Here is a 21,738-nt window from a genome sequence, read left to right on the forward strand (position 1 = left end):
TGCGCAAGTAAAATCCTGACAGTACGGAGAGTACCCAGGGTAGGCCATGAGAAAAAGAAAGCACAAGGCGACTGTGTGATCATTAATTTCGATGACCCCCGTACAGTGGACTATATCTGCTCTTGGGTTACTGAGGGATATAACGAGGGCATCGAGACAAGGCATCTTTCATATTTCTACCCTCCAAGGGGAAATGCTAGACAAGAACGTTATGACCATGGATTAGATGAAGGCTGGTGCCGGGTGGGGCAGAGGGACCTAGGAAACAACTGGGGAGAATGGGGGAGAAACGACCACAGGTATAATAATTACAGATATTATCAGAGATGTGTTCCAGCGAGGGATGCTATTTGGGGGTTTCCTACATCTAATAGATTCAACAGCCTGGATATGGTTGATTGACCCCCACCATTAATTGAACCACAAAACACTACACTAGATGTCAGTGCGGGGGGAAAAGAGAGTAGCGAGGTTGAGCTTGAAAGTACACAAACTGATGAGGCACACCTTAGACTTGCTCGGGGCTTAGTTAGCGTACTGGGCCAGAGGCTACCCCCAGAAAAGGAAGAACATGCCACCCCTTATGAGCCAGTAGCACAGAGGATTCAAGACCCGGGTTGTCACATCAGCATTCAGGATACTAACCTAAATATGGGTAGACAACACTCACAGGCGCTAAATAAGGAACTTAGAATTATAAGCTGGAATGTTGCAGGACTCCAGCAAAGGGTCTCAGATTTGGAATGGTTAAAGGTTATCTCGGATAAAGATATAATATTGTTGCAGGAAACTTGGGCGACAACTACAGTGCATATAGAGGGTTTTCATTGTTATTGTATTAAGGCCCAAAAGCCTGTTTTTGGTCGCGCGATTGGAGGTCTACTAATCGGGTTTAAGATAAGTATAGGGGGGTCTATAAAATTGATTCCATCCAAAAGTGCAAACATTCAGATAATTGAGTATACCCGTAGGTTACCATTTTACTTAATTAACTTTTACAATAATGATTTCAATTCAACTCCGAATAAGAATTACATAGAACTCTTCGGAGAATTATCTAAAATAGCGGAAAATTCTCATAATCAGGTGAGCACTAGGACAATTCTTGCAGGAGACTTTAATGCGAAGTTTTTAAAATCTAAAATGGACAACACACAAATAGACAGGGCATTTAAACGTGGTGAAGAATTAGAATGCTTTATTAACGAACATATCCTAACAGATATAATGGATGTCAATAAAAACGAGCCACCTATTTATATCCTAACCTTTAGAGGTCGAGAATTCTCTAGCACAGTGGACTATATCTTTATGTCTTCTGACCTAATAGATAGAGTCACGAAGGCTGGGGTTCTTGAGACCGCCTTTGGGGACCGTAATGCTTTGGAGGTAAATATTGGTCTAGGCTCCTCCAACGCTTTTGCTCGCACTTTGGGAGCCAGGGATATTATGGCCTCGACTAATAATTTAAGATTAAAATGGCGGGGGTAGATAGTAGCCAAATAATAAACACAATTATGAGTAATCATGGCCCCCTAGTCGACTCCTGTTCTTTTGTTGATGGGAACCATCAGAGGATAGTAAAAGATTTCGCAGCACTTTGCCATACTATAAAAACTCTTCTAAGTGTCCCCACTAAATTGACTGCCACTGAGCCAAGGTGGTTCGATTGTTATTGTTCAGCAGCTAACAAAGCCCTTCGTAAGGCTCTAAATTGTAAACCGAGAAGTATAAGGGATGTACGGGCTGCTAGACAAAATTATAAAACAGCAATAGGATCAAGGAAGGCGGCTTTATTAGCTGAGCAATGGGAGGCTCTAACAACTGCTGCTGCAATAGGGAGCAGTACGACTTTCTGGCCTGCTGTTCAAAAGATGCGGGACATGGGTAAGCAGCTAACTCCTATAAGCTGTATTATAGCAAGTGAGCAATGGGAATTACACTTTTCCAAAATATACGCTAGCCCGGGAGTTGCCATAGGAGATTACCGCCCTGGAACACTGGAATCATTAGATATTACCTTGGGGGAAGTCACCGTGGCCATTAACCAGAGCCTTGGTAATAAGGCACCAGGGCCTGATGGCTTCCCAATAGACATAATTAAGCATAAGCCGGAACTCTGGGGACCGATTTTTGTAAACACTTTTAATAGTCTCCCGTTTGCCCCAATACCTCCGACCTGGTCCATGAGCATAATTGTGCCTATTTATAAAAAGGGCGAAAGATCTAATCCTGTAAATTATAGGCCCATTTCACTCATGGACAACACGCTGAAAATCTTGGGCAGGGTATTGTATAACAGAGTTAACGACTGGGCCGAGGAAATGGGGGCACTAGACCGTTGTCAAATGGGTTTTAGATGTAAGGTTGGGACTATCGAACAATGCCTAAATTTAAATCTCTTAATAAGCAAATATAACATAGCCAAGGCATCGCCCATTTACCTTGCATTCATGGATTTATCGTCCGCATTTGACCTGGTAAATAGGTCAAAATTGTGGTTGATTCTTTTGTCCTACACCCTAGATGCCCCCTTGGTACATTTCCTCGCCTACCTGCATAAAGATACAAAGGCGCAGGTACGGATTGATATGGAGGGCACAGTTTCCGGGCCAATTAATGTTGAAAGAGGTGTGAGGCAGGGGTGCGTTTTAGCACCCCTGTTATTTATTATTTACATAAATGGCCTGAGTAATTCCCTGAAGAGGGCCACCACAGATGTTCCCAAAATTAAAAGAGGTTTATTACCCTGTCTTTTGTATGCGGATGACGCTGTGCTTATGGGATTAACACCTAATACCCTACGCGCACTAGTCAGGGATTTTTCTTATTATATGGGGAACTTGGATCTTAAGGTAAATTTTAACAAATCATTTATTATGTCCTGTGGGCCGGGTGCCAGACAACTAGATTCCATCACGGTAGGAGCTGATAAGTTGCTTTCAACCAAGACTTTTCCATATTTAGGTATGGTCTTTGCTGCGAACGGCCTGTGGAGTGGGCATATTGCCCACGCCACAGGCAAGTTCTCAAAGGCCATAAACTCAATTCTCTCCCTTCCTAGACCGAGGAGAATCGGAGCAACTAAAGCAATCCTTAAGATATACAGATTACAGTGCACTCCTGTGGCAACGTACGGCGCCGAAATCTGGGGGTTAGTAAAAACCCCTACATTACAAAGAGAAGAGAATCGGCTCTGTAGGAAACTGCTGGGGGCCCCCATTTCATCGTCGGGGTACATTTGTCACTCAGAGTTGAATATACCGTATATTAGTGATTATATTGCTGCAAGGCCTGCACTACTCTGGCTGGCCATTTGAGCTAATGACTATGCTAGTTTAACATAGGATATCCTGAGGGAGTGCCTAGCCTGTGATAAATGGAATAGGATCCCATGGCTCTGTGCTATACAGGAAAGTTTGTCTAGCATAGGCAGAGGCAATCTCTTTGATAATCCATCTCATATCAAGAGTACTGATAAAAAGGAAGTCCAGTTTGAACTATATGCCATCTTTAATGAAAAGAGACTGCAGATGAGATGAGGAAACAAACTGTTGTGTTCTATACTAACAATGGCTTGTTTATACAACAACTTCCATTGTATCTGATACTGCCAATGTGTAATTGGGAAAGATCCTTACTCTTTCGAATGAGAGCTGGAACTATTAAATTTTCACTCTGTTTCCCTTTGGGACATAGCATATCTGGAAACACTCAGTGTCCTTGTGATGGAGTCAGTAAACAAAATGACTTACACTTCTTTTTTAATTGCAAGTTTTACATGAAATATATTAAATGGTTTTTAGCTCCATATTTTAAAAAACGCAGACCGCTCTCCTTGAATCAGTCCTATTTAATGCTCCTAAAATTAGAGGATGATGAACTTATATTCCGCACAAGCACTTTCTTAAAAGTTATTTTTAATGTACGTATAACTATGGAATGCCCCTGATTTATCTGCACTTTCCATGACTGTTGACCTTTTCTCTTGGCACTTTATGAGAAAAACGAAACTCATTGTCATTGTATTGATATGCATTTTTTTCTAAAAATGTTGAATTGTATTTTAAATGTGCTTTTATGGATTTGCTGGAATCCGAATAAAGATTTTGAATCGAATCGAATTCTGCCCACTGTAAGTGCCTAGTAAATGATACCCAGGGGGCTGAAGAGGGTCCATTGGGACCCCCTTCACTGGGACAATGCCGCTGCCCTTGCAGCCTGCACGCCTCTGTGAGGGAGAAAACGACAAAGTCGACATGGCAACCTGCCTGGGTGCCATGCAAGCTACCCCTGCCTAATAGCATAGGTATGTCACCACTCTAGCAGGGATCACAGCCCTAGGGCAGTGTGCACTCTACTACAGGTAAGTAGTACGATACTACAGGAGTGTTACCCATAAACCACAATAGGATCTGGGTGGAAAGGTAGAATAAACAAACAATATCCCAACAGGTATTATTGTAGATACAATTAAGCATGTATGCTGAAAGCATTACTAGTGCAGAAATAAGGAGACTGAAGTCATTTTGAGTGTATGTGCATTTGTATCATATAATCAACCATGGGATTGGCATGTCCTGCCAAGATAGTTCGCCCTTGTTCATACTGTACCTTGTTTCCAGGCTAGCCACACGCACACCTAAAGCCCACCGAGCCTTCACTCCACTAATGGTTCAACACTGGTCCGGTCTTACGCCACCCCATCTGGGTCCTCCCGGAACCTACTTAGCCACACTTGCTAGTACTCGCCCCAGTTTTGCGCGTTTGTCCAACCCTTCCTCCCCTTACCTGTCACTTTTTTTCCCCTTCTTCCCCCTCCCCCCCCCCGCAGCACCTACCAAACCACACAACCCCGTCCCGAAGACGATCCCGAGTCACGAGGATCGAAACGTCGTCGAGAACACAGCGCGATACATGGCGCAGCTCCTACAGTTGCTTAATTGAAGTGCAATCCATAAAAATTGTACTCTTTGAATCACCCATGAGTCACATTGTTTACCTGATCTCACTGTATATATTTATTTATAAAGTTTTATATAGCGCGAACTAGACCCAAGAGGGTATCAGAGCGCTTTACATTTAGGAGAGTTGCAGCGAAAAATAGAGAGACAGGTGTTTCAATAAAAGGGGTTATTGAACAGTCTTCTTTCCCAAGCAAGAGAGGTGAACTGTTACAATCGTTTGACAGAATGCAAAGTATAAAGCGTACAGCATAAACAGTAGTATAAAGAAATACTGTAATAGCATTGTCTTGTGCTATGACATATAAAAATACATACATATATAACACAGGCTAAAATACTCAACTGGTGCTTCTAAAATACGCCTACCCCAATGTACCTAACCTAGATCTAGTACGAGAGAAGTAGTAAGTGTGGTCTTTTGCATAGGTTTAGTTTTGCCAAGAACTGCAAAAGCTTTCTCTAGGTTCTAATCAGCTCCCTACCTTAGAATGAGAGAGGTTGGTATCTCTTTCACTGACTCGATTTCCCAACACCCCGCAAGGGGAGTCAGAAACACTGGAGGTGGATTTCTCGGCAGAGGAGGACAGCTTCTGATCAGTGCATCAGATGGAGAGTTGGCTTCCTTCGGCACTTGCTGTAACGAGCTACGTAAGCACTTTCACTTCTCGCGCCGTCCACGCTGTCCACAATAGTCACTTGCGTCGCCACCTATGTCACTTGCACATACCGAGCACCAAGTGCAATTCGGGTAGTTGTTTTTTGATTCATTTCATACAGTGCTTCTATAACTGTATTCCCTATAATTTGTTTTATTATATGATGCAAATGCACATACACTCAAAATTACTTTAGTCTCCTTATTTCTGCACTAGTAATGCTTTCAGCATACATGCTTAATTGTCTCTACAATAATACCTGTTGGGATACTACAGGAGAGGGCATACCTGCATTAGCAGATATGCACCTACAATATTGGGCCCCATTTCCTGATTTTGTAAGCGCCAGGGAAGCCATAGAGAGTGCATGGGTTGGGAATACGACAACTCGAGTGCCACAGCCAGTGCCAGCTGGTGATATTTGAGTGGTTGGGTGTAAAAGTTTGGTATGACTTATATATAGTGAGTGACACAAGCAAGCTTAATGGACAAACGTGGGGTCCAGGCTGGGTCCTCCTCCAGAGAAAAAATTGAAACAATTATTGGCAAATGGTGCAGTCTTAAAATATTAAACATATTAAAAACTGCCCTATGTCTTACTGCATTAATGTGTTCAACAGTTACTGTAAGTGCAAATTGTTCAACGCAACAACTTCAGCCTTTTAAAGTGAGTGCTTGCCCATGTCTTGCACTGCATGTGGCATCAACTTTGGAAAAAAATGCTTTAACTAGACTCCGGGAAAGGTCCACAGTTGTTGATTGCAATCAGTCATATAGAAATATGTGAAGATAGGTCTTTAAGTGGGACTCTCTAAAAGGGAACATGTAAAATATATTTTGGTGATTCCCATAGTGTGATACCCGACCGCTAGTTTCGTTTCTCTCTGAGATGTGCATGAGTTGAGCAGCAAGGATGCTGTTCCCGGTGTGGCTTCCTTCTACCATCTTTACCTGTAACCCGAGACTCCTACCTTGAGAATAAACCTTATCTTGTTTCACCTTACTACTGGCTGCCCTTCATCGACATTTATCACATTTTTTCTATGGTTGTTAGCTGTTTGAGATAAATGAGTAACAACAAGAATTTGTTATAAATAATTAACCTTCAAAATGTTTCACTTCTGAAATTTCAAAAGTATTGAGTCCTGAGGACGGAGTTTTGGCCTTCAGTTCTGTGCGCTTTATGTTAGATATGTACGTCTTTTTTCTCTGCATATCTCATCCATCTGCACATCTTTAACTACCTCCCTTTCCTCTTCAGCAACTTATTTTCACTCTTCCCCGAATGCACTTCCTCGCATATAGCTCAATTCACCACTTCCAAACATTCACTGCACTCACTCACATTTAAGCAAATTATTTCCTTTTGCTTTTGCCCTGTAAATATTTTGCCATCTGTGCACCCCTTCACACACATGTTCACAGAATTGCAATAACAACTGGAATGCATGACCATTGCTCAGTGTGCCCTGCAGAGAGGCCAACCCACTGACAGGCACTTTGCTCTGGCTTCAGCTTCAGAGCTTTCAATCAAAGCCCCTCATAAACACATGGCACGACTCAAAGTATGCACGGAAAAAAAATACAAAAACACAACATGATTAAATAGCTAACTCTTGAGGAAGGCAATATTAAGTAAAACTTGAAATAAGAAATAAACTAAATAGCTGACATGCATTGCCTTAAAGTTTTTAACACTCATTGTTCGTATAGCAATCCCTGTTTTTGTCATTAATGTTCTTAAAGGCATGAAGAAAACTGTCTACTGTAAGCATATATCTCTCACTTTGTGCTTGCCTCGGATACTAGATCAACTTCACAAGGGAACAAGAACCATGGCCTGCTCGTCTTTTGAACAAATGAAGCAGCTCAACTGCTAACGAGGCCAGAGCTGTGCAGTCAGGCCCTGGGCTGTCAGAGTGGGGGAGGGTAGTGTGGCAAAGGGTCTCAGCACAATATACAAAACAGAAGATTACCATTCTAACACTTACCATTACTGAGAACAAGGCACCAAAACATACATGCTTGCATCCACTCCTAGGTGTGACGAATGGGTGGGAAAAGGTGGGATCTATGCTTGTGAATGACAGGCGGTTGCTCACACGCAGGGGCCGAATTCCAACACCTGAAACCATGACGTTGAAAGCATCACTGACCTATAGAGGATACTGCCATAGACTACAATGGAAATGAAGGGCTTTAGGACAGTAAGCCCTGCGCTGTGCGTCACAGATCAGAAAGTTGATTTACTGCCTGGCTTTCGTCTCCTGCTTCAGAGCGAGGCAGGGCAGGCAGCCTGGGACAGACAGCCCTGACCTAAATACATCGATTTGTTTAGAAATACGATTGTATCTCTTAATAAATCTATCTATTTAATATTTGTCCAGGAATATGAATGAATTTCAGGGGGGGGTGCAGCCCCAGAGCCCTAATGGAGAATCCACCCCTGGTCCGATTTACTCCTTTACTGCACCTATCCAATTGTCTCCTATCTATATTCTTTAGGCCTAAGCCTAAGTGGATCTTAGGGTCTGAGAATAGTTTCATGGCTACAAGTGTACATATCTTCATGGAACATGTACATAACACTCAATGGGTTACCTAAGATGTTTTCGGTTTTTCTGCGCTCAATGATCAGAATGTCCAACGCTCCAGCAGGGATGTGGGTGATCAGTGCGTAGCCTACAAAGAGAGGAACATATATCAGAACATCATGGAAGGACTTTTTCACATTCTTCAACACCTCGACTGATGTCACAATACCACCACTGCTTCCAAAACCTCCCCATCCACAATACTTCCACAGACTGACAACATTGCAGTCAGACACCTACACAACTAATGATGCATCAGAGAGTGATTCAATATCCCCTTTCGATATATCACCCTTACTCATCTCTCCATTCTTCTTCAGTCCATTTCTTTCTCCTTCCCCCAATCCTCTCCCACTTCTAGTGCCAGATGTATTATTTACTGGTCGTTAAATGCAGGGCACAATTTGCAACCAGAGAAGAATTTTAAGAACAGGCTGGAGTATTAATTGGTCAGTTCTTAAAATTCCTACCTCATGAATATATGGGACTCACTAAGACTGGAGGTCATCTCAACGTTTGTCCCACTGGGATCAGCAGCCCACCATGTCTGTGATAACATTTCAATAAAGTTCTTTTTTTAAAAAAAAAAGCCGACTGTTTCCCTTAAATGAAACGTGTCTGCATTTAACAAAAAAAATGTATGTTTAAAAAAAAGTGGGTTTAATAGTTGGTAGTAGTCCCCTCGACCAATGCCCATTCCCAAACAAACTTTTACTTTACATTCATGAATGGGCTACTACCCCCAACTTGAGAGGCAGTGACTTTTCAATGTTTTGCAACCGGATTCTGGTCATAAAACACTGTTACTTTGCATTATAAATCACTATTTGGTGGGACGCCCTAAATATGCCCCTTCTAAATAGCAATTTGTTATGGGCTTATAGCCCATTTTACGATTCACTAACATCTTACTGCTTCGCAAAATGGGTTTGGGAATTAACAAAAAGCCATTTTGCGGTTTCAAACCCTGTGGCTTTGCGTATGTGGAATGGCTTTGTACATCAGGCCCTGTTATTCTATTTCTCACTTCTTCCTTTCTCCTCTTTCTCCTATTTTTCTCGTTCTCTGTGTCTATCTTTCCTCTTTCCTCTCGTCCACTCCTAACAGTGTGCACAGGACAAGAAGCAGTTGCTGGAGTCAGACATATTCCATGATAGAAACCTGAGTACCTAACTGTGAGATGCCCTTTCTGAAGCTGCCAGAGACCCGGAAACAGGCACTGCCATCCCCGCCGCACACTCTGCAGCGATCCATTGTCCTGGATGAATGAAGCCTCCCATCGCATCCCACAGCCTAGTAACAATGAAAAGGAGAGAAAAAAGAGAGTAAATGAGGTATAGGGGCATGGGCAATGTACCAGAACAGCTGGTGGGACATAGATATTTTATGAGGATATTATTATATCCTTAGAGACCTTTGGCTCTATAGGCCATTAAAGACCCGCTCAATCGTTAAAGGCCCGAGCCGAAGGTTCTAAGGTTATTAGAACATTCCGTCCCGAGAGGGCAGAATTTGTAAAACAAAGGTCTCATGGAGCCCAAGGGGGAATCCCCTTGGGCTCCGTGAGGCCTTAGTTAACAGCTGTTGCTTTGAACAACCATGGGAATGTTGATGAGCCTGGCTTCTGCCAGCCATTAGAAGCCCGGAGCACTCTATTGTCTTCAATGGAGCGCTCAGCATTCCAGTGTTCTAATTAAGGATGGGTATTATGCCTGGCTGTTATGTTGTGCTTTCTTTTATTATTTGCATATTGCTTTAAGGCTCGCGTTAGAGCGTGCCACCATGTAGAATGTCTATTACTGTTCTTGCATTCTTGTTCCATTAAGGGTCAGTTGAAGCCCTTAGGAACTCGGTCAAGTTAAGTGATGGGAAGGTTTGGAACCTGAAGGATGTGGCTTTGGATATTTGTCAAAACCATGGTGCAGATGAGATTGCAAGAGACAAACTAACTGATTTTGATTGGGTTGAGGATTACTTCCAAGGCAGCAGTTTGCAGTCTCAACTTGCGCCTAATGGATCTCTGCCTCAATTAAGGGAGGGGGATGGGGTAACCTATTCTCCTGTTTCTCACGATTGTCAGACCAATAAATCCTCACGTAAACCTGACAGTATTGAACAGGAACCCAACTCAGTTGATACTGGTCATGTACATGACAACGTACCTTCCTTTCCTATTGTAACTTCTCCTGCTGTTAATAGTGATGCTGTTTCAACACCCACACTACCTACAGTTAAGGTTTCTAATAGGACACGAGTGTTGCCTTGTTGGCTTAAGGATTATGTAAAGTAATTTATTATTATTTCCCTCCTTGTCCCTTCCTTCTTTCCTTTTTCCCTTGCCTTTCCTCTGTTGTCCCTTTTGCCCATTATTGTGACGGAGGGGGATGTGTTATGTTGTGCTTTCTTTTATTATTTGCATATTGCTTTAAGGCTCGCGTTAGAGCGTGCCACCATGTAGAATGTCTATTACTGTTCTTGCATTCTTGTTCCATTAAGGGTCAGTTGAAGCCTTCCTCTGCTGCTGTCAGTTGTGCTTCCTGGCTCCACCTGTTTTATCCTTTATCTCAATAAAACCTTATGAGATACTACAGCCTCCTTCCCTACTTTACACTGGCACCACGTGAAGTATGGAAAATGAGTCAGGAAAGTGGGTAAACATGTTCCTTGTGCTGGGACAATAGTATGATCCAGCTGCCAGGACAGTAGGTGCAGCATGTAGGGTGATGATAGGGTGGTAAGTAAAACACAGACAATGTACCTGTATGGTTTTACGAAGGTGTGAGATGCCTGAGAGCCATGAGGACCTTGCAGCTCCGCTGGCCAGGACCACCACAAAAAGCTTCTGCATTACTTGGATAATTTGAAGCTGAAGCCACAGAAAGGGTTTTGCCTTTTTTCCAGTCAGACATCACTAAAATAGGATACTTATGGAAAATACCTCGCACTTGCCGCTGATGCAGACTCCTTGGTAGGCCCGGTCTTTGCAGGAGGTGCCATCCTGTGCCGGGACCATCAGCTGCCTCTCTCCTCCCACAGTGGTGCACTGCAGGTCACAGGGCTTGTTGGAGATACTGGTGTAATCATCTGTACTGGGGCACGAAACACAATTCATGAACTTAGAGGAGCAAAAACAGGCCATCTGGCGCCTGCACCTCAATCCCAGGGGCAAAGATCTCACACGCATAGCCCTCGACTCACACCAACAGTTTTGGACCCTACATGCATAGTCCTAGACATCTTAATTACAGGCAGAGGATACATTGCTATCTATCCCTCTCACACACACACACAACCACACACAAAGACACTCAAACATACACAGTCCTAGACCTCTCAGCCCTGGTTCCAGATGCCTCATTTAAAGCCACAGACATAATAGCCACTGTTGTGAGCTGAGATGAACCCCAAGATTATTAGTAAAAAAAAAACAATATTTGTAATGCTCGGTTTAGCGTTTGTCCTATCTTTAGAGTTAGGATGCCAATTGGGTATATTCAGTTTCTTAATGATGTTTAGCATTGGTGTCAGCATACAGACATCCCAAGTGCTTCTCTTTTTGCTTTTAACTGAAAGCAACTGTTGGTCCAGAATGGTTTCAGTTGAGGGCGTGACCAGCAAGATGCACGACTAGCAGTGATATCCGTGGGCTCCTGCGGCCCCACTTAAATCCTACTCTAAAATCCTGTCACCTCAACCGCCATGGATCCAAAAACACATGCACACACACACATACACATAATTCACGCTTAGTACTTTCATGGGCACACTCAACGGCCATTAAGCTCAAAGGGCTTCAGCCCCACCCACCCCCCTTAACGATCCCCCCACACCCCTTGTTGTGTGTGTCACCAGGGCTGAGACAGCTCCCGGGCCCACACACAGACAGTTTTCGAGCTACTGTAGGCTGGCTGGTCTGGCGCCTGTCTTATTGCAGCCACACCCAAGTAATTCACAGGTCTCTGAAAGACCATTCACTTGTTAACGAGGCTTTGCAGTTTTTCACCCCTTCTCAGAGCCCCTACATCTCCACTCTGTCTATTGCTGGAAGAAGTAACCCCCCCCCCCCCCCCCCCGAAATTTGGCTCATGTTGTGCCTCTGCTCACATGTATGCATCAAGCCTTGGGCAGAAGGTTACTTGAAAAACAGCCACGTTATGCACTGACCTGGATAGAGGGGTGTCCAGATGTAGTAGTGCTTCCCGAAGGCCTTGCCATTGAAGGACGCACACTGGTGCTGCTTAAAACTGATGGCATCAGCTGGACATGCCTGCAAGAAAACAAACATACACCCACTGTCAGAGCCTAGGTGCAAGGCTGCCAAATGAGAGGATAGGCACTACATGTTTGGATCTCTTACAAAGAGACTGAGAACATCCTACTCACTGTTGAGGGCCAAACAATAAGAACTCTGGCCAAAATCCGAAGACTAAGGGTGCTAGAAGTGAATAGAGTATGGCACCCCCTGAGCTCTCTCTCAAAAATGAGGCTTTTCACTAAAGGGGTAACCTCTTAGGCATGGCACCACTGGACCCCCTTAATTAAGGCTCAAGATATCACTCTTAATGCATGCCAGAGTGCCTTGGACCTTTCACTCAGGGCTTCAGTCCTCTCACATAGACTGCATCTCTCACACAGGGATAAGGACCGCTCATTCATGGTAAAAGTCTTGACCTGGAACTCAACAAAAAAAATAGTGTGTGAACGCTATGAAGAGAGAGTGACAATGAGTGTGCCAGAATGCAAGAGATTGCTGGTAAATGAGGATGAATTTGTTGGTGAACACAGATGAGTGTATCACAGTGCTAATATGGACAGAAATTGCTGTGAAGGACTTCTTTACGTTAAGTATACATAGAAAACTGTTTATCTTGTTAAACCATTTACATCTTTTCAACGACGAAGAATGGCTGCTGTGGAGAATTCCCCAGAAATAGTGGCTCCTCTGTGGAGGGACCAACATATTTTGAGCTGAATCCACACAACATCTGCTGATCATAAATATGGAACCTGTGTCTTGGAAGGTGGATAGGAGGTATCTAAGAACAACGGCATAACTGATCCACTGAACCACTTGTAACTTTCCAAAACTATGCTGACCTCCAGGCCACATTGCTCCTCCAACTGAGGCATTTCTATATCTATCAGTATTGATATTTAAACAACACAAGTTGATCAACATCTTTGGGTTTATTTTTATTTATTCATGCTATTTATTTTTGTAGCACGGACCTGGCCACATAGTAGTGAAACTTTAAACATACCAGGCTGCTATAGAGATATTTTTACACCTCACATATTAAAAAGTAGAAGGGCAACAATACTAACAAGCATTTACAATGCAACGGTCTCGCCTTTGCAAATGTTAGAGCTATTGGCATTGTAAATGACAACATTTTTATTTCTGTTGGTTTTGAAAACAGATAAATAAATGGCATTGTCATTTACAATGCCAATAGCTTAATCTCTCGCAAATGCGAGACCTATTGCATTTGCACCCACACACACACACACACACACACAGAGCCACACACACAAAGAGCCACACACACAGAGCCACACACACACACACGCACACACAGAGCCACACACACACAGAGCCACATACACACACAGAGCCACACACACACAGAGCCCCACACACACAGAGCCACATACACACACACAGAGCCACACACACAGAGCCACACACACACAGATCCACACACACAAAGAGCCACACACACAGAACCACACACACACAGAGCCACACACACACACACACACAGAGCCACACACACACAGACAAACACGCACACACAGAGCCACACACACACAGAGCCACACACACACACAGAGCCACACACACACAGAGCCACACACACACAGAGCCACATACACACACACAGAGCCACACACACAGAGCCACACACACACAGATCCACACACACACAGAGCCACACACACAGAGCCACACACACAGAGAGACACACACACACGCACACACAGAGCCACACACACACACAAGGGGCTCACCGGAACACAGCACTGCTGAGGCCTGACGCAAGCAGACATCTGATTAGGGGTGGACCTGCATCCACCCAGTACAGTAGTGTGGCGGTGAGCAACACATCTGGGACAGGCGGGACTTCACCACAAGCATATAGGGGAGCCCACTAGTAATGCGCGCAGATGGGGGTGTGTAGCACAGTGGGGAGAGCACTAGTAATATGCAGGGCGGGGCGTCCATCACTTGTGGGAATCACACTGAGGAGTGCACTAGTAATGCATGCATGAGTGCTCTCTTGTGAAAAGCACATCTCGGGAGGAGCAAGATCAAGAATGACAGCTGGGGTCGGGGTGGAGGGGGCGAGGCACAGCTGGGGATGTGTATAGGTACTCCTGAGGGGAACACAGCTGGAGGGGGCGGTGCTGGTGATACGCACAGCTGGATATGGGTGGAGGTACTCTATACTCCGATGAGCAGTACATCAGAGGGTGGAGGTGGGCGAGAATCACGCTGGGATTGATGACACAAGGATTTGCGTACGCACACAGGAGCTGACGAAACATTCACGCCATCCTCATAGCATTATTGTACCCTGCATTGCCCCCTCTATATGTGAAACGGAAGTTCACGCACACAAATCACACATTCATACACACTGAAACACATGCACAGACACAAGGACTCGAGCACACACACAGAAGCTGACAAAACATTCACGCCATCCTCATGGCATTATTGTACCCCTGCATTGCACCCCTCTATCTGTGAAACGTAAGTGCACCACAATGGGTCTTTTGGATCAACAAGGGCATTATGTTTTAGGTCTGTTTATTTATCTCTTTGTTGTATAGTGAGTCTCATTTAATTTCACTTTCAAATTACAGTTTAGGTAAACAAGTGTCTGGAGCAGTGGGAAAAAAAATAATCTCAAGCTGGCGCTCTACAAAACATGTAAACAACGCATCTTGAGCATATGTGTTCTTACATTAAGTAGCACATTCATCCCGTTGTTATTCAGTGAGATGGCATGTGCTATCCTGTAATTTCTGCCGAGTCATATTGTGCTTGGGAGCAGATCTATCTGCTGTTTATCTCTTGGAAACATAAAACAAGATATTTTATTTTTAATCCGAGTGCCACAACAGAGTGCGCATTCGCCCTCCTTTTTTAATATATTTTACATACCTGCATTACGAATTCTGTTTGAAAACTAGGTCTGGTTCTAGTTGGATTGTGGAAAAAAACATTTAATTTGAATTCTTCAGCTTCTGTTTGTGTGATTTGAGTCCAGATGGCAGTAAAGCAAAGGAGCCCATTGTGCAAATGAGGGCATAATGTGAATGTGCTCCTACAATGTAATCATTGAGACCGGAAGGGTTCATACTGTGTCTGAAAGGAGACAACGGCGACTGGATGTAGCAACATTGCAGAGCCGAGTTCATTTCAGATTCAGCTGCTTTGACGGCGGTTGTCATGAAAACTTCCTACTTTGATCAGCAGAGGGTGGAGAGAAAATCTTCTTAAAGGCCCAGGGTTGCATCTCTGTTGTTTACTGTACACTTGGCTTCAGTCCACGCCCTCATCCGGAACAAGCAATAGGGATAGGAGCATTTTGCACCTTGAACAGTCTAGACGGGAGAGCTTATTTTTTTGTCCCTGTTACCAAGGGCAGTGAGTGCTCTTTGACCCCTAGAACACTGCCTGCTGAGGCTTTCACTAAGAGCGGAGGTAGTGTGTAAATATTTCTGCGGCATTCCAGCTTATTTCAGATGAAAATAGATTCGCAAAAAAGGCCCGGACCAGATGTTAAAGAATACGGCTGAAATAGTAGAACCTGAGAGAAGTTGTGTTTCGTAAGCGATCATTTTCTCTTGAAACCCTGGGGAAGCATTAAACAGCTGCATGCACGGCGATGAGCAGCAATAGAAGACTGATGAGAGCCCAGCCGTTTCTCGAGCTTCAATTTAAGGACCAACCGAATTTAATCCCACAACGTTTACGTCGCAGTAAGTGATTACGTTGAATGTAAGCGGTATTTTTTTAAGCAGTGTGGGTGGCAGAAATTTACGGCCTGGCGCTCCAAAAAAAAAGATTTAAAAAAATAAGGCCATGTAGGGGAGGCAATGGGAGGAGTGGGTCTGAAAAGCAGGCGGGGAGGTTAAAGTAACAAGCGCTGGCCGTGACGTCGTCATTTTCTCTTTGCCTGCCATCCCACGTGGACGGACTCGGCCTGACTTACTGCTGTAGTAAAAGGTTCCTTATCTTCTTTATGGGGCGAAACAGATGGCCCCATAAAGAAGATAAGAAAGCTTTTACGCAACCAGTAAGTCAAGTAAGCCAGTCTGAAGGACGGGGCTTGAAGAGAAAGAAGAACGTCACTAGGACCTCTTCTCCAATGGCTGGCCACCGTTTAGCATGAACGGTGACGCCAGCCAATGGAAAAGAGGGGCGGGGCTTAACATCACTAGTGAAAATCCCTCTATGTCATTGAATCTCGCCAGCTCGACTGTGCATGAGCGCAGTCTTTCGCAGGCCGAGACCAGAAATTGAAATGAAGCTGATTTTTTACCTCAATGCACTGTAACAAAAAAAGTGGGTCCAGTACGCCATACACTGTGTCGTGTTTTATTATTGACATAATGTACATTCCTGACATTAGAGACTGTCTCTGTAGGCCAGTACTACCTTAATTGACTTGCTCATGTTGGCTATAAGTACAGCTACCAGTCAACTCTCTTAAATAAGTTGTAGTCCCTGAAATAGGGTGCTTCTGTGCGCCATGCTAAGGATTCCAACATTTCATTCAAAATATATTTTAAAAAATGACAATGAGATGAAATTGGGGGAAAAGAGAAAAGGGGGCAAACTGAGTACTGGAGGGGTGGGAAGGGAACATATCCTGAACCACTTCAAGCAGTGGGCCGACACAAAGAGAGCGTTATCTGTTCATTAGGGGTATTGTCGGGGAGGACCCTCTGGTGTTGGGCTGCGTCTACGCTCCGCCCCCCTTGCAGTGGGCGCTAGTTAATAAACTGTTTGCGACCTGGGCAGAAATCCCTGATGCGCTATCGGCAGTGGGAGGTGACTGGAAAGATGTTCTGGACATTACTAAGGACAGGTACAGGCCAGGGGGAGGCCCAGGGGTCGATCACTCTACAAGGCTATGGGACATGGTGTTGGGGCATGGCGGCGCTTACATGGGGATAGACCGGAGTACACATTTTTCTCTGCAGTTCACAAATCCTTCTTCAGGTTGGATTATATTTTTGTCCCTAGGGAAATGGCGGGAAGGGTGGAGTCGGGGGTGATCCTCCCACGCGGACTTTCGGATCACTCGCCTATCTCCGTTGATCTCCAGATAGGCAGGGGGAGACAGCCATTTCGGTGGCGCCTCTCAGTGTGGCACTACAACAGGAAGACTACAGGAGACACATGAGTGAGGCAATAGCTGATTACTTGGTCAGAAATGTGGGTTCCGTATCTAGTTCCGGGACGCTATGGGAAGCACTGAAACCCACATTACGGGGGATAGATATTGCTTGGTGTGCGGCGGCCCGAAGGAAACGTTGGGCGGATCTAATACGCGCCGAGGCGGAGATTGAGGAGCTGGAGCGCCAGGGACGCATGGCGGGTGAGGGTCAGGGTGTGGGGCAGCTACTCCTGGCGCACCAGTCCTACGCGGCCCTCCTACTGGAGGAGACATGCCAGATCTGGCTCGCAACGCGCAGTAGAGTATGTCAGTGGGGGGACAAGTCTGGCAAAATGTTACATCGGCTCTGTCAGAGGGCCTTCCATGCCCAGCCTTTACCGGGGATACTCGACGATGCTGGTGCCCCAATTACAGTCCCGGGGGAGTTGGCGGAGAGCTTTGCGGTGTATTATGCTGCCTTATATGCCCCGTCGGAGTGCCTACCGGAATATATGGTGGATACGTTTATAGCAAACTTGCCCCCTAAAGCGGTGTCAGATGAGGTACGGGATCGGCTGGAGCTCTCCCTGACGGAGGAGGAGCTGGGCACGGCCTGGGCTGAGCTTAACTCGGGGAAAGCCCCCAGTCCGAATGGTTCACCCCCCTCTTGCCCCCCCCCCCGAGTTCTTCAAGAAATACCATCTACAGTTAGCCTCTCACTATCGGGCGGCTCTGGAGGAGGCCAGGGAACGGGGCAGACTCCACCCGGACTGGAGACGTGCGGAGGTCGTGGTCTTTCACAAGCCGGGCCGACCCCCGGGACACCATGCCTCCTATCGCCCGATATCACTCTTGAATGTTGAGGCTAAGGTCTTGGCCAAGGCGTTGACCACTCAGCTTCTTCCTCATATCTCAGCGCTGGTCCACCCGGATCAGGCTGGCTTTATGCCCCAAACGGCGACAAGGCACAATATTCGACGAGCACATGTGGCGGTGGCGGCAGTCCGGCGCACTGGGAAACAGGCTGCGCTCCTTTTTGCCGATATAGATCGGGCGTTCGGCGAGCTGAGCTGGGTCTATCTGTTTGCCTTACTGCCACGACTTAACCTTGGGCCTCGATTCCTGTCCTATCTGCGTCTTCTCTACACTGACTTGGCGGCCTCGGTTCGAGTGGCGGGAGCGATTTCATCCAGTTTTCGCATTCGGCGCGGCACCCAGCAGGGATGCCCCCTTTCGCCCTATTTGCCCTGGCTATGGAGCAGTTGGCGGTGTAGTGCGCATAGATGTGCAGATGCGCGGGTTCGAGTGGGTGCAGGGGCCGTCTGACAGGATTGCATTATATGCAGATGATGTCCTCTTTTTCCTTATGGACCTCAACAGATTGGGGCCGCGTCTCCTGCAGATAATGCAGATCTTCGGGGAATCATCGGGACTCTACATAAACCCTTCTCAAGTCCACGTTATAGGTGCTGGGGGAGCAGACACGAGTAGGTAATTGGGCATCTGCACTTCAAGCAGCGGTGGGGGCCGCAAGTATCTGGGGGGTTTTCTGTCGGAGGTCCCGCGGTCTCCTGGGAACGGAACCTGGTGCCGGTGTGGGAGCGAGGTTGGGCGGATCTCAGGACCTGGTCACGTATGCCTGATGGGGTGGTGGAATAACCTGACAAGAGAAACCCCCCTGTGGAACAATGGCGACTCCCCGGACTTGCGATATTACAGGGCTTTACGGGATGGGACAACATAGGCATCTCGACCCTGGGAGATGTACTGAGGGGTACGGCACTTAAGTCCTTTCAGGATCTCTGTGTGGAATTCGGTATGCCTCGTTCCCAGTTCTTCAGATACCTCCAATTCTGGCATGCGCTGTTCTCCAGCCTGGAAGGTTCGGGGTCCCTCCCCGAGTTTAGCCCGATAGAAGCTAAAGTGTTGACGGTAGACTAGGTTACAAAGAAAATATCCCGCATTTACCAGTCACTGGTCACGCATTGCTCCCCCACACTGCAGAGGCTCCGGGAGAAATGGGAGGAGGATGTGGGTGGACTGGAGGAGGAGGACTGGAGGGAGGCATGAGTCTCCGTCTCATCCAATCCAAATACTTACACAGAGTATACTTTACCAGGGTTTCGGCTTTGGCGGGCAGGACTCATCGCCTCACCGGAGTGCCTCCACTACAATAGGGAGGAAGGGACGTTTTTACATGCAGTTTGGAGTTGTGGATCCCTGGATCGGTTCTGGAGGGGGGTACTGGCCTGTTTAGTCGAGGTATTAGGGTGGGAGCTCCCACGTACGCCCCAGTATGTCCTGCTACATGTAATGGAAGGGGTGGGAGGCAATCTGTATAAAAGGCACTTGATGCTGCTCGGACTCACATTAGCCAAGAGAGACATTGCTAAAGGGTGGAAGGATACACAGGCCCCATCAGTAGCCGTCTGGAAAAGGGAGTTGGATTTTTGTATGGGGCTGGAGCAGCAAATCTTTGTGGCCAGGGGATGCCCGCGGAAACATTATAAAATCTGGAAGCGCTGGGCAGACTATAGGGGCCTATGGCTTGAACCCCCTGTGGAGCCGGAGGATCTTCCTGGGGTGGGATGATAGGGGCGGGTGGTGCTGGAAAGAGGATCAGAGGGGCCTGGGAGGTGGGGGTGCTCTTACAGCTGTTTTACTTTTCCTGTGTTCCCACGTTATCTTGTGGGTAGAACTTGGTGGATCTTGTGCGACTCTGGGGGGAGGGAGTTGGGGTGGGGGGGTTGTGGGGCTTGGGAAGGTGGGGAGGGGGTAGGGATAGGATTGATACGTATTGCTCGATTATACATTAGCCTGTTGGTGATTGCAACCAAAATGTCGATTGCCTTCTGGATACTGTAATGTTTTGAACCTGCAGATGCCACTGGATTACAACGGCCCTACATCGTATGTGCAGTCTGATAATAAAATTTGTTTTCAAAAATTTTCCTGTGGGATTTCCCAGTAACCAATTCTATAAAGCCTATAATTTCTTACATAGGCCTTGGAAAGGTATTGGGTAACAAGCATCCTTTAAGTAAGGCAGGCCTAGGATGAGTCTTTCTAGAAACCCCGAGGTCTTGCCTTGAAAAATAACAAGGATAGAAACTAACTTTTCGATAATATTCAACCAAGGTGATTTGCAGCTTTGTACGGGGCTGATACAGCAACATTAAATGCAAGCTTTCATTTGAATGTTGTTGGATCCTGGCCTCCTCTTCAGCTTATATCTTAAAGAGGTGAGGATATTTGCAGCATCACCGGAGGTGTGAATGAACCCATACATCTTTTTTTTAGAATTTATATAGCGCGAACTAGACCTGAGACATCGGGAATCAGAGCGCTTTACATGAGCACCAGTTTCGTTACAGAAGGACACATTCATTTTTGTTAGGCACTGAGAGATTGTGATTTGCCCAGAATCACAGGATGTTAAACGTCATTGCCAAGACTCGAACCCAGTTCCCCAGCTCCGAGGTGGACCGCTCTAGCCGTAAGGCTACATCCTCAAGCATTGTTTTCTTATATCACAAAGCATGATCCAAAAACTATAAAATGACCCTCCCAAAGCAGGAGAAGAAAATCACCTTCTCACAGAAAAAATGAAGCCACAATCATACCAGAAAATGGAGATCCACTCTCTCTCAAGGAGAAGGATATGTGGCCCCAGGAGCAGGGGGTCCTAGACCCAAAGAATATGGAGACCACCTTTCACTCATGGTGAAGGAACCACGGTCTTTGGCCAGTGGCCCACAATACATGCATGTACAAGACACAGTTTTACCTGTTCCTGGCATAGCTGGTACTGTTTGGTCTGACCCAGGCACACCGAGCTGTCCAACCCTGGAGACACTCCAAGCCTAGGGGAAGACAAGAGAAAGGGTAAGATATTCTTCACCATCCACGGAAGCCCAGAAGAAACTTCTATCTCGAGACCACGCAAATGTGCTCACACACCTGCTATGGAGAGCTCAGGGAGTAGTACCACTGTTATCCACAGGGGGACAGAAATCACCTCTCATATTAAAAAAAAAGCAACAGCTAGACATCAGATGACAAAGCTCACAGAAAGTACAGGCAATTCAAAGAACTGCTTCAGTGTTAGATCCTACATATTTTCTGC

The 21,738-nt window shown here is 45.9% G+C and overlaps 1 protein-coding gene across 3 annotated transcripts in view; it reads right to left on the minus strand.

The window, feature by feature from the left end:
• LOC147747724 (ADAMTS-like protein 2) overlaps positions 1-21,738 on the minus strand; it is a 381,417-nt gene that overhangs the window by 268,059 nt on the left and 91,620 nt on the right. Inside the window, exons 3-7 of one of the 3 annotated variants that reach the window (XM_086955321.1) lie at positions 21,400-21,475; positions 12,382-12,484; positions 11,156-11,301; positions 9,387-9,510; positions 8,225-8,305 (exon numbers count right to left, since the gene is read on the minus strand). In XM_086955321.1, coding sequence (XP_086811447.1) covers positions 8,225-8,305; positions 9,387-9,510; positions 11,156-11,301; positions 12,382-12,484; positions 21,400-21,475 — 530 coding nt within the window. Of the gene's footprint in view, positions 1-8,224; positions 8,306-9,386; positions 9,511-11,155; positions 11,307-12,381; positions 12,488-21,399; positions 21,476-21,738 lie in introns of those variants that run through there. The other 2 variants (XM_086955335.1, XM_086955329.1) reach the window with 2 other exon arrangements.

Source organism: Lissotriton vulgaris, chromosome 1_1 (assembly GCF_964263255.1).
Source record: "Lissotriton vulgaris chromosome 1_1, aLisVul1.2, whole genome shotgun sequence".
NCBI classification, from domain to species: domain Eukaryota; kingdom Metazoa; phylum Chordata; class Amphibia; order Caudata; family Salamandridae; genus Lissotriton; species Lissotriton vulgaris.